The sequence below is a fragment of the Phocoena phocoena genome, chromosome 4 (assembly GCF_963924675.1).
Source record: "Phocoena phocoena chromosome 4, mPhoPho1.1, whole genome shotgun sequence".
Taxonomy (NCBI): Eukaryota; Metazoa; Chordata; class Mammalia; order Artiodactyla; family Phocoenidae; genus Phocoena; species Phocoena phocoena.
Genome location: NC_089222.1, coordinates 11,788,753 through 11,801,096, shown reverse-complemented (window position 1 = coordinate 11,801,096; position 12,344 = coordinate 11,788,753). Strand labels below are relative to the sequence as shown.

Below are 12,344 nucleotides of genomic sequence, written 5' to 3'. Positions count from 1 at the left end.
CATGTGCTCTGCAACGGGAGAGGCCCGCGTACCAAAAAGAACAAACAAACAAAAAAACCCAAACCCTTATGGCCAGCCTCCTGACACAATGCTCTTCACGGCTCTGATCTGCTGTGTTTTATTTAAATTTATTTACTTGTTTATTTATTTTGGTTGCATTGGTCTTCGTTGCTGTGTGTGGGCTTTCTCCAGTTGTGGCGAGCAGGGGCTACTCTGTTGTGGTGCGTGGGCTTCTCATTGTGGTGGCTTCTCTTGTTGCAGAGCATGGGCTCTAGGCCCACAGGCTTCAGTAGCTGCAGTGCATGGGCTCAGTAGTTGTGGCTCACGGGCTCTAGAGCACAAGCTCAGTAGTTGTGGCACACGGAGTGTGGTGGCACTCCACGGCACGTGGGATCTTCCTGGACCAGGGCTCGAACCCGTGTCCCCTGCACTGGCAGGTGTATTCTTAACCACTACGCCACCAGGGAAGTCCCCTCTGCTGTGTTTTAAATACAGTCTGTCATCCCCAGATACCCATGTCAGTTCAGGACATGGTTTACTTCCAGATGCATCATGAAAAAGCTCTTGATTTTCAGAGATCTTTGGATTTTGGCATGCACATGTGCTTTACATGACATTTCTTTTAATCTCCACAAAACCCTATTATGAAACACTATTACTGTACCCTATTAGAGGTAAGGAAATTGAGACCAGACAGGTTATCTGTCTCATCCAAGATCTTACAAATTGTGAGTGGTAGAATTGGAAATTTTGTCAAGTAATAACTACACTACTGGTTTTTAGTATTGTGGTATAACTTAGTATCTTTAATAACCTAAATGTCAGTAGTTTTGTTAATGTAAGACTATTTTCTTAGTAATTAAAAAAAAATATGAACTCTGAGTCATTCACTCCTTGAGACATACCCAGAGTTTGGCTGCATTAAAATTTGTTCTCATATGGAGGTTCCTTAAAAAACTAAAAATAAAATTACCGTATGACCCAGCAATCCCACTACTGGGCATATACCCAGAGAAAACCATAGTTCAAAAAGACACACGTGCCCCAATGTTCATTGCAGCACTATTTACAATAGCCAGGTCACAGAAGCAACCTAAATGCCCATTGACAGACGAATGGATAAAGAAAATGTGGTACATATATACAGTGGAGTATTAATCAGCCATAAAAAGGAACGAAATTGGGTCATTTGTAGAGATCTGGATGGATCTAGAGACTGTCATACAGAGTGAAGTAAGTCAGAAAGAGAAAAACAAATATCGTATATTAACGCATATATGTGGAACCTAGAAAAATGGTACAGATGAATCTGTTTGCAGGGCAGAAATGGAGACACAGATGTAGAGAACAAATGTATGGACACCAAGGGGGGAAAGTGGTGGGGAGGCGGGTGGTGGTGTGATGGATCGGGAGATTGGGATTGACATGTATACACTAATATGTATAAAATGGATAACTAATAAGAACCTGCTGTATAAAAAAAATTTTTTAATAAATTTTTTAAAAAACAAAAAAAACCCCCAAAAAACAACAATGAAAATTTGTTCTCTTTTGAATAAAGAGATTGTGGTTCAAAAGCCTCTGGCTCCATCCTCCCCAGTTAAACCCTTCTGAGGGATGCTGTTGCCATCTTCATTCCCTCACTCGGGATTCCAGCTTTCTGTGTTTTTAAGTCATGTGTATTTCCCCCAGAGCAGATGGGGACCTATCTACTTCCAGAGTCTCTGGGGGATTCATCTTAGAATTGGGGAGGGGGTTAACGGTCACGAAGCAAACAAGAGGGTGAGATCAGGGGTGAGGGAAGAAAGAGGACTGCCGGTTCCCTTGGTCCATGCCTGGTGCTGCCGGCCTTAGGGCATCTTATTTAACCAAGGTCTTCTTCCCAAAATCTCGCCAGACAGGCCTCTCCCTAAAGGAGCAGTGCCGGAGGCTGAGGTATAAACGGCCCAGGCAACCAGAGCTCTCTCCTTTTTTTTTTTTTTTTTTTTGCGGTACGCGGGCCTCTCACTGTTGTGGCCTCTCCCGTTGCGGAGCACAGGCTCTGGACGCGCAGGCTCAGCGGCCATGGCTCACGGACCCAGCCGCTCCGCGGCATGTGGGATCTCCCCGCACCGGGGCACGAACCCGCGTCCCCTGCATCGGCAGGCGGACTCTCAACCACTGCGCCACCAGGGAAGCCCATAGAGCTCGCTTTTCATGAAATACTGGGATTTCTGACATGCTTGCTTGGCTCCAGTCTTGAGATCTGTCTGAGCCCTGAGTCCACTCTCTGGGCCACTGGAGCGCCCCCTACCTGCCATCCCCCCACCGCTCCCCAGATGCTCCAGGTTCTGAACCTTTCTACATAGTCTCACCTTCTCTCTCCAGGAGCCCTGTGCTGTCCGGCGGGGTCGTGGCCATGGACAGACATTACTTCCAAAACACTGGAGCGTATGACCCTCTCATGTCACTGAGGGGTGGCGAAAACCTCGAACTGTCTCTCAAGGTACTTCCTGGGCCAAGGGAGGCCCAGGTGGGTTCTTTGGAGCCCTGTGTCCGGTCACAGCTTGGAGGTCAGGGCTAAGGCTTCGGGCAAATTACAGAGTCATTATACGTAGTGTGTCAAACCCTCATTTCTCCCCCTTTTTCATCTCTCTTGATTTCACCCCAGCCTCCTTCCTGAACTCGCCTGTCAAACCTGCCCTTAGGAAAGGGCGAGTTTTCAGTCATCTCCACCCGAGTGCAAAGCTTCCCGTACATTCTCCATTCCCGGCACCCTTAGCATCTTGATAGTTTTCACAGCACCCATTGGCCAAAGCAAATACCAAGCAGTTCTGTGCATTGAGTAGTTTGGTCCAAACAACTTAAGTATTTGTCCGAACAGCTTAGCACCCACTGGGCGCCAGACAGTTTCTCAAACCTTGGAATCAGATTGGACCCGCCACCCTCATTTCCTGTTCCATGTTGATTTTTAACCTGATGCTTGCTTTTTCATGACAGCAACCACTGAAAACCCACCCCAACAAAGACATATATCATTAAAAGGGCAGTGATCTAAGGTTGAAACAATGAATTGCCTTGAACTTGTACTTTTCAGAACACAGATGACACTATGTTTCTCCTGAACAATGAAAATATCCCATGTGGCCTTTTGAGTTTGCTGTAGCACCCTGGGGTGCCTTGGCACCCAGTTTGGGAACCCCATCGGTTTGGGTTCTTGGTGTGTTTGGTTTCATGTACTGCCTATCCTAGGCATGTTTTCACTTTCCTCTTTATTCCCAAGTGGGGAATAAAAGGCTTCCTGTCAAATGAACTTCAGGCATTTGGGAGTAGGAGGGAGTGAGTGGAGAGTAGAGACATTTCCAGAAGTAGAAAGATTCTGGTTGAGAAAGCTTGCTTTGACCTCCACACAGATGGCTTCTGGTGCCTTTGCAGCAGGAGACTTCACAAGCTTTTAGAAATTCCCTGGCCACTATGTCTACCCTTTTCCCCGAGAAAGCAGCCTTGGGAGAATCCAGGCACTAACGGCATGGCTGCATCCTCTAAGTGCTGAATCTGGTCACGTGTTTCAGTAGGGGTGGGGAACCACAGGTAGTGGCAAGGGTGCGAGCCTCTCACACCACGAGTTCTGACCCAGGACAACCGCCCTCATTCTCCCCACCTTGTCCCTCCCCAGCCCAGAACCCTCAGATCTGGAAACTCTGCTCCATCCTGAGAACAAGAACCATCTTTCTCTTTTGTGTTCATGATTTCTGGTGCGTTTTGCCAGCCCCTCACTCCCCACGTTGCTGGAGAGGAGCACGGAGGTGTTGATCTTCTCCTTTCACTGCAGACCTGGCTCTGTAGGGGCTCCGTCGAAATCCTTCCCTGCTCTCGAGTGGGGCATGTCTACCGAAATCAGGATGCCCACTCCCCTTTTGACTGGGAGGCCACCCTGCGGAACAAGGTTCGCATTGCTGAGACCTGGCTGGGTGCGTTCAAAGAAACCTTCTACAGGCACAGCCCGGAGGCCTTCTCCTTGAGCAAGGTAAGGGGAGAGCCCGGCAGGGTCTTCTGTGCCCACTCAGGGCCACCAGGTGGAGGCTGTGCAGGACCACCTGCCCTCCCGCCTAGAAGGGCAGATAGAAGTTTCTGGCTAGTACTTCCATGAGTGGCCCCTGTCAAGTGGCTCCTCTACCTGGTGGGGTTGTCCTCTGTCTCTTCCAGCATCTCCTAGGGGCATCATGGCCTGGAACCCCCTGATGTCTGTAGGGGTTCTGTCATCACATCTAAGGGGTGTGATCCTTCATCCCGTGGCCGGAGGAGAGGCTGGGTGAGGAGTGAGCACTGCAGTGGGTCTCCAAGGGCCCTTTCATCCCAGGCAAAGTGCTCAAGGCTGTGAAATTACCTAAGATGTGAAACAAATATAAGTATTTTTTACTATAAAAAATAAACATAAAGGACATCCCCAAAAAGGCACAGAAAAATAAACATTTTAAACATTTAATGAAATGTCTGCAAACAGTGCATTTTCACCTGGTCCACTACCACTCAGCGCCATTCTGATGGCGTGACACGTAAATGCTATTTAATGTGGGACGTGGTTCACAGTGATGCTTGCTGTCCCCCTCCTTCAGCTTGCTCCCAGACACCTCTGTGCTTCCCAGCACATGAACTGTGATGTAAAACCAGCTTTCTCCGTCCTGCCGCCTGTCTCTCTCCTCCCCAGGCTGGCAAGCCGGACTGCACTGAACGCCAGCAGCTGCAAAGGAGGCTGGGCTGTCGGACCTTCCACTGGTTTCTGGCCAACATCTATCCCGAGCTCTACCCATCCGAACGCAGGCCCAGGTTCTCTGGAAAGGCAAGTCATGATAAAAACAAAGTGCAGAGAGAGAGGAAGAGAAGGGGTTCGGCGGTCTCCCAGGATAGGAGCTGAAGTTCAGATGCTCTTCCATGACCCTGGCCACCCAGTCCCAGCTCAGCAGGGCCTCCTTGCCGGGGGTGGCTGGGCTGCCCCATAACCTGCCCCAGGGCCCCTTCACCAGGACAGGTGCTGTCACCTCCTTCAGGAAGCCTGTCCTTAGGGTCACTGGCTTCAGCTTGACCTCGATCATTTTTATGATCCGAGCATGGGACCTGAGCTACACTGCAGAGTGAAGGAGTGGCTGACAGAGGGCATCTTTGCAGCAGAGGGTGGGATTCACTTCTGTGTGAACGTTGCTTACAGCTCCACAACACCGGACTTGGCTTCTGTGCAGACTGCCTGGCAGAAGGGGACGTCCTGGGCTGTGCCATGATGCTAGCTCCTTGCAGTGACAGCCAGCAGCAGCAGGTGGGCAGTCAGTGTTCTTAGACCTGCAAGAGGTCTTTGCTGGGATGGCCCTCCCTTCCCTTTGGGGCATCTCCTTTCAGTGGTCCCATGTCCCTTGACTGTGCATGGTCCCCCACTGTGACGACCCATTCCCCAACCTGCCCCAGCCCCAAGCCCAAATGTGGACCCATCAGAGAATATGAGCATCTGAGCTCGAGGGACATGGCGAGGCTGTTTAGCCAATGTCTTCATCTGACAGATGAGGAAACTGAGGCTTGGAGAGTGGGTAGCCCAGGGGCTTCAAACTCAGGTGTGTCTCCAGGGTTTAAGTGGATAAAGGAAATAAACATGGGGAGCTGGGCGGAGGCTGTTGTCACAGAGGAGCACCTGCCCCAGCCTCAGTAAATGTCTTTTGTTTTGTATGAAAGCGGATCCAGTATTACAAGATCATCCAAAAATTTAAAAGACACTGGAAATCCAGAGTTTACGGAAAAGATCCCCATTTTTTTCTTTTTCTTTTTTTTTTTAATCGAAGTATAGTTGATTTACAATGTTGTGTTAGTTTCTGGTGTACAGCACAGTGATTCAGTTATACATATATAAATATATATAAAATCTTTCTCAGATTCTTTTACATTATACCTTATTACTGGATATTGAATATAGTTCCCTGTGCTATACAGTTGGACCTTGTTGATTATCTATTTTATATATAGTAGCTTGTATCTGCTAATCCCAAACTCGTAATTTATCCCTCCCCCCTTTTCCCCTTTGGTAACCATAAGTTTGTTTTCTATGTCTGAGTCTGTTTCTGTTCTGTAAATATCCTAAGTGAAGTAAGTCAGACAGAGAAAGACAAATATCCTAAGATATCTCTTATATGTGGAATCTAAAAAATGATACAAATGAACTTATTTACAAAATGGAAAAGCTCCCCATTTAAAGTAAAAATCTATAATCAGAGGTCAAAGAAAACCTGTGTGCAGGTAAATTTCCACCAGGTCACCTTTCTGAAACATATGGACCAGCACAAGATCATTAGCCAACTAGAACCAGAGATGGAGAAAGTGGGTCACCGAGCGGGCACTATAGGCACAGAAACACTGAGGAATCGAGGGGACCCTGGAGAATGTTCCCCATTTGCAGCAGTGCCTCAAACCCATAGCTCGTGACTGTGTTCCTAAGACTCCAGGCTTCTGACGCTGAGTCCTGCCCAGAGTAGATATGCTGTGTCTTTCGGGCATTTAATGGGGATCTACGGGGGCCAATACTTCTGGGCCAGAGGGGGAACTTTAGGGCATCACAGGAGCCTGGGGGTGTGTGTGTGTGTGAAGTGGGGAGAGGGCTGGATCTGGGTAGACAAGGCTCATGGCCTCTGGTGACCCTCTGCCTCACTTGCCAGAGGAGACCTTACACACAGATGGGGTCATCGGGTTTCAGAGCTGTGGCCTCATTCGGAATGTTTCCCACACACAGAGCAATGTGGTTTGTGAAACTCCTTCCACAGGGAGAAAGGCTTCCACTGCATGGTCAGGAGGAAGGCAGAGGATGCAAATGCCCCTGGGGATGGGAGGGAAAGAGCATATGAGCTCTCCCGTGGCGCACTGGCGACCAACTCCACGGATTTCCCGGGGCCTCACTCTGCAGCATGGCTGGACCCTTTGGTACCGAGGAAGGGCGGGGTTGCCCTGTGACAACAAAAGTTTATGGCCCAAAGGGCGACACTGAAAGTGACTGGCAGGCACTGACCACAGGGAGAGTCTCTCCTTGAGCCAGAGGTCCTGCTCTTGGGTACCTATGGCCAGAAGGGACCTGAATCAGGTCTGAAATCCACACTGAGTCAGGGGACAAATCTAGAACTCACACCTGGCACAGGAGGACAGAGAGAAAGCTCTGTGATGGTGGAAATAGCTCACCTGCTAGCTGTGTGACATCAGGCAGGCCTCTTAACCTCTCTGAGTCTTGGTTTCCTCATCTGCAACTGGGGATAATGGTGCAAAAAGAATGTTAGCTTTTGGATTTATTTATTTATTTACATTCTTGGTGGGGAGGTGGGGATTAGCAAGGGCTTCTGTATCCAGAAAAATTGTGAACTTGCTAAGCTGAAAGCACCATATACCATATAAAAAAGAACACCCTCTTTTATGCAGAAGTAACTATGTTTATAACAAAAGGAAATCTCCAGGGCCCCGAATCCAGAGGCAACTGAAATAGAGTCATAGGGCCATGGTCAAGCTCTCCTGCAGGGTGAAGGGGACAGTTTCTGTCAAACCTCAGGAACCCAGAGGCGTTGGTTCCAAGCAGGAGATAGTGACGAAAGCCCATCTTCAGCCCATGACAGATGAGGGGTTGGAAATGGGACACCCATACAAAGCCAGCTTTGACCTTCACAGAGTAACCTATCTGTGAAAACCAGGACTAGAAAAGACTACCTACTGCCACCGGAAGATGACAAGGAAGCAGGTCTGTAGACAGGTCTTTGCGTCCGAGAAAATGACTCTTCCCTGAAAATTTTTAACCACAAGCTTGTGTCCAATGTGGGTTTAGGGTTCAAATTTATAGGAACTGTGTTGTCTGGGAATCCTCAGGTGGGACTGGCTACCTAACTTGTTGGGCTCAGTGCAAATGAAGATGGTGAGACCTATCACTCAACAATTATTAAGAATTCCTAGACAGTATCAGCATTAAACCAAATATGTTAGACCAAGAACATTAAACCCTTCTAAGCATGAGGCCCCTGCAGTTACACAGGTCACATGCCCATGAAGCCAACCCCGTCTCCCAGCCACAAAGTTAGCGTAAAAATTAGTTCAGGCTGCATTTAGCAGGAACAAACGGAAAATGGCTTTATCAGGATGTGTTTCCAACCTGGGCCCACGAGCTTCCCGCAGCTAAAGCCCCTCTGCAAAGGAATGCATGATCCAGTCCTACGGAACCCAGGAGGAAATGCAAACCATGAGCGAGAGTCAGCAGATACAAAAGACAGAAGGAAAATCACTTGCAGGGCCAGCACAGACGTCTCCAGAAAGAGATCCACTCGGGCCTCGGGAGTTTCCTCATCTGCCCTTCCAACTGTACCCTCACAAAACACACAGCATCCTTTATGGCCTCACCTATGATACAGTAAATAGAATAATGGAGGAACTTTCCAGAATGTATAAATATGAATGCAAAAGTAGATGGAATGTGGAGATTTCAGAGGCCAGGGCTAGTCCGGCATCATATCTGTGGACTTGACTATGAGATAGGGTCTTGCTGACCTCAGTAGAATCTGAAGGTTGCCCCCAGACCTCAGCCCTATTGCAGTGAGCTCTCCTTCCTTTACCTCCAGCTTTGGAGAGGATCTCCTTCTAGCTGTGCTAACAGCCATTTCCCTCTGTCCCAGCACCTGGATCACATGGGCAGGAAGGAGATCCACTATGGCAGCCCCCACCACCTGTGCTTCGATGTCAGGCGAGAGCAGGTGATTCTGCAGAACTGCACCAAGGGAGGCCCTGACATCCATCGTCAGCACTGGGACTACCAGGAGGTAAGTAACCCAGCTAGGAAGGATTCAGCGGGGCGGCTGGCTGGTGCGTGTCTCAGGCACTTCCAAGAGGTCAAGTATTACCATACAAGCCTGTGTCCCTGCTGTTGAATTGAGTAACTTGGCACTAAGGCCTCAGGGGGAGGTGAAGCCAACCTTGCAGCAAAGTTAACCACCAGCATCTTGAAATGTACTGATTTGCCAGGTTTCTGTATAGCTCCGGTCTTGATATGGTGGAGAGAGGAGACAGCCTCTTTTTAAAGTTTATTAGCTTAGGTCACAAGTAGGACCATGGAGCGTGTTACAGAAGCAGTCAACCACGTTGGTGGTGTGGTTTTAGGGGCAATGGAAAGGCCTGCCTCCTGTTCCACAACCAGATAGATGAGGATGTAGATCGTTCTTTCTTCCTTTGCAAATTCCACTCTGAGCATTTCATCAGTTTAGTAAGGCTTTGATTCCCATGACTCCAGAGAGAAGCTTGAGATCCTTTCCAGAGGTTATGCATCAATAAAGAGGAAATAGGAGGAGTGTAAGTATTTAGGGAGAGTGAGCCGTTTACAGGATTGGGATTGGAAGGTGACAGTATCAACAATAACTGTCCATACATAGTTTTTCCTTCACCTCAAATCCCTTCTGAAATGAGTTAGGGTACAAGTATACAAACAAACAGATTAATACACACATCTTTCAAACATGCCTTTCTTCAACTTTTGCTTGGGAATAAGGGGGTGGGGATTAAATAACTAAGCAGAGCTCCATGCATCGGTACTCTTAAAGCAGGCTGTGAAAGAGGAAAATCGTATAGTGTAAAACTTAAGCTGAGCTCATGATAAACAGTTGAGAACAAAGCTCTTGGGGCTTTGGTGACAAGTGAACCTAGGCCTCAGGGGGCCCACACATGCTCAAAGAATTCTTAGAAACCAAGTTAAGGCCCTTTATGAATGATCATAAAGGATCATTCTAAGCAAGTCCTCTGGATAAGATAGATTTAGAAACAGCATTTTAAAATAATATGTAAAAGATTAGTGACTAAGATACACCCAGCATCTTTCAGGCATTAAAAAATAAGGCTTTAAAAAAGTATTCTCATTCAGCCATAAAAAGGAACAAGATACTGTTCATAGCAGCAGTATTCACAATAGCCAATAGGTGGAAGCAACCCAAGGGTCCAGTGATTGATGAATGAATAAACAAAATGTGCTATATACATACAATGGACTATTTTCCCACCTTAAGAAAGAAGGAAATCCTGTCATTTGCTTCAACATGGATGAAGCTTGAGGACATTGTGCTAAGTGAAATAAGCCAGTCACAAAAAGACAAATACTGTATGATTAAACTTATATGACATATATAGAGAAGTCATATTCATACAAACAGAAAATAGAATGGTGGTTACCAGGCACGAGGGGAAGTGAGGAGAGGGAAGTTGTTGTTTAATGGGTATAGAGTTTGTTTTGAATGAAGAAAAAGTTCTTCATTCAAAAAAGGAGATCTGTTTCACAACAAAGTGAATATACTTAACATTACTAAATTTTACACTTAAAAATGGTTAAGGTAGAAAGTTTTATGTTACATATTTTTACCACTACAAAGAAAGAAAGAAAGAAAGAAAGAAATTAGGTACTATTTTGTGCTACAACATGGATGAAACTTGAAAATACCATGCAAAGTGAAAGAAGCCAGTCACAAAAGGCCATATATTATATGATTCCATTTATATGAAATGTCAAGAAGAGACAAATCCATAAACACAGAAACTAGATTAATGATTTCCAGTGGCTGGAAGGAAGCAGGAATGGGAAGTGACTGCTAATGGATAGTACATTTCTTTTTACAGTGATGAAATTTTCTGCAATTAGATAGAGGTGATGGTTGCATATACTTTGTGAATATACTAAAATCTGCTGAGTTGTATTTAGGGCATGTGAATTATATCTCTAAATAAATAGATGAACATTATCAGCACTGTTGGTTAAGGTTGTTTAACTTTTCATAAAGAAATTGATTTTTTTCTTGAAAAGGGGATGGCTACATTCAGTATTAAGTTTGGTAGATTTTGGGCAGGAAGCAGCTATGGTCTTCCAAACATGGCTGACTCAGGCCTTCAGTGTATCCTTAAAGTCTTACTGTATACTGCAGCCTGGTGGCAGCAGTACTAAATTGCAGGATTAACAGAGGGCAGAGATTAAATTAAATCCTTTTGAAAGAAGATATTTACAAGTACAGTGATAACAGTGAATGTCAACAGTACAGTATAATGATTGAACATGATCTTTACACTGGCATTTTACTAGCCAGAACTCTCCAAGAAATGGCATAATTACCCAACCACAATAATAATAATTGAATTAATGACCCCAAGGCTCTGTATGATATTTAAATTTTAGGGTTACCTAAATTATATTATATAGTAACCAAAATACTCCAATTCCTTACCAAGCCAGTTCATATCACCTTTATTATTCTCTTAATGATTAGCACAAATCTTAGAAATCTCCTTCTTTGATGACTGATTGTGGGGGACCAACTCATTTTCTTTTTTTTTTTTTTTCCTTTTCTTCTCTCTTTTCAGAATGGAATGATTGTTCACATTCTTTCTGGGAAATGCATAGAAGCTGTGATGCAGGAAAACAATAAAGATTTGTATTTACGTGAGTGTGATGGAAAAGCCAGCCAGCTGTGGCGATTTGACAATGTCAGCACCGTGGATGAACAATGAATGCTACCAACAGAAGGAAAAGAGAAATGTGACCATAGAGGTTCAACTCAAGGGAACAACAGGAGTACGTGCATATCATGAAGGAGACCCTTTGTATTTGTGCAGTGGTGATAGTAGAAACAAAAGCTCCACAAATGAATATGGGAAGTCTTTCCTTCCCGTACCTTACTTCATTGACCACTGGCTGTTTTAGAAAAAGAAACACATGGACCCATTGTCTCAATGTCTTCATCACTGGTAGATGATCATTACATGGTACATAAGATTCTTGGTTTTTTTTTTTTCCATTGAGCAGTAAATAGTTGCTTTTATCTCTGACTAAGGAAAGAGGCCTGGCAACACCTTCAGGATACACAATTCTGATTGATCAATTTATTTCAAATGGCCTTATCTTGGATTGTCTGGTCACCAGCCATGAAAATTAAAGCGTGAAGAAAGTGCAAAGTCCTGACATCCAAAAAACATTGCAATAGGCTTATGAGGACAAATTTCATGTTCATTGGTTGAGACATAGCTCAGAGGAAGGAAGGGAAGTAAGCTACTGAGAGAAAATAGGGTTGGAGAGAGCTTGGACCCAATTCTTCAGCTCAGCCTAGTAGCCGAAAAGAGTCAGTGGACCTGGAATAAGATGTTCTCATGTTACTGAGAATTTCTTCAGAACTTTCTATCTCCATTCACCCTGCCCTTGCTGTTCTCTATCTAGATTAACCACAATCGGATTCTCATGCAATATTCTTTTCTTTAATCATTGGTGTTGGGTCAGCTTAGATTGAGCACTCCCACTAACAGAAGTGTGTACAGTTGAGAAACTCTCCTGATGCCCTGTT

General features: G+C 45.7%; 1 protein-coding gene across 1 annotated transcript in view; it reads left to right on the top strand.

Moving 5' to 3' along the window:
• The window catches only part of GALNT15 (polypeptide N-acetylgalactosaminyltransferase 15), a 37,618-nt gene extending 25,912 nt beyond the window's left edge, over positions 1-11,706 (top strand). The window contains exons 5-10 of the mRNA XM_065876467.1: positions 2,368-2,485; positions 3,812-4,006; positions 4,688-4,819; positions 5,186-5,290; positions 8,655-8,798; positions 11,371-11,706. Of these exons, the coding sequence (XP_065732539.1) occupies positions 2,368-2,485; positions 3,812-4,006; positions 4,688-4,819; positions 5,186-5,290; positions 8,655-8,798; positions 11,371-11,517 (841 nt within the window). The 3' untranslated portion in view covers positions 11,518-11,706. The remainder of the gene's footprint in view (positions 1-2,367; positions 2,486-3,811; positions 4,007-4,687; positions 4,820-5,185; positions 5,291-8,654; positions 8,799-11,370) is intronic.
• The last annotated feature ends 638 nt before the right edge of the window (positions 11,707-12,344 follow it).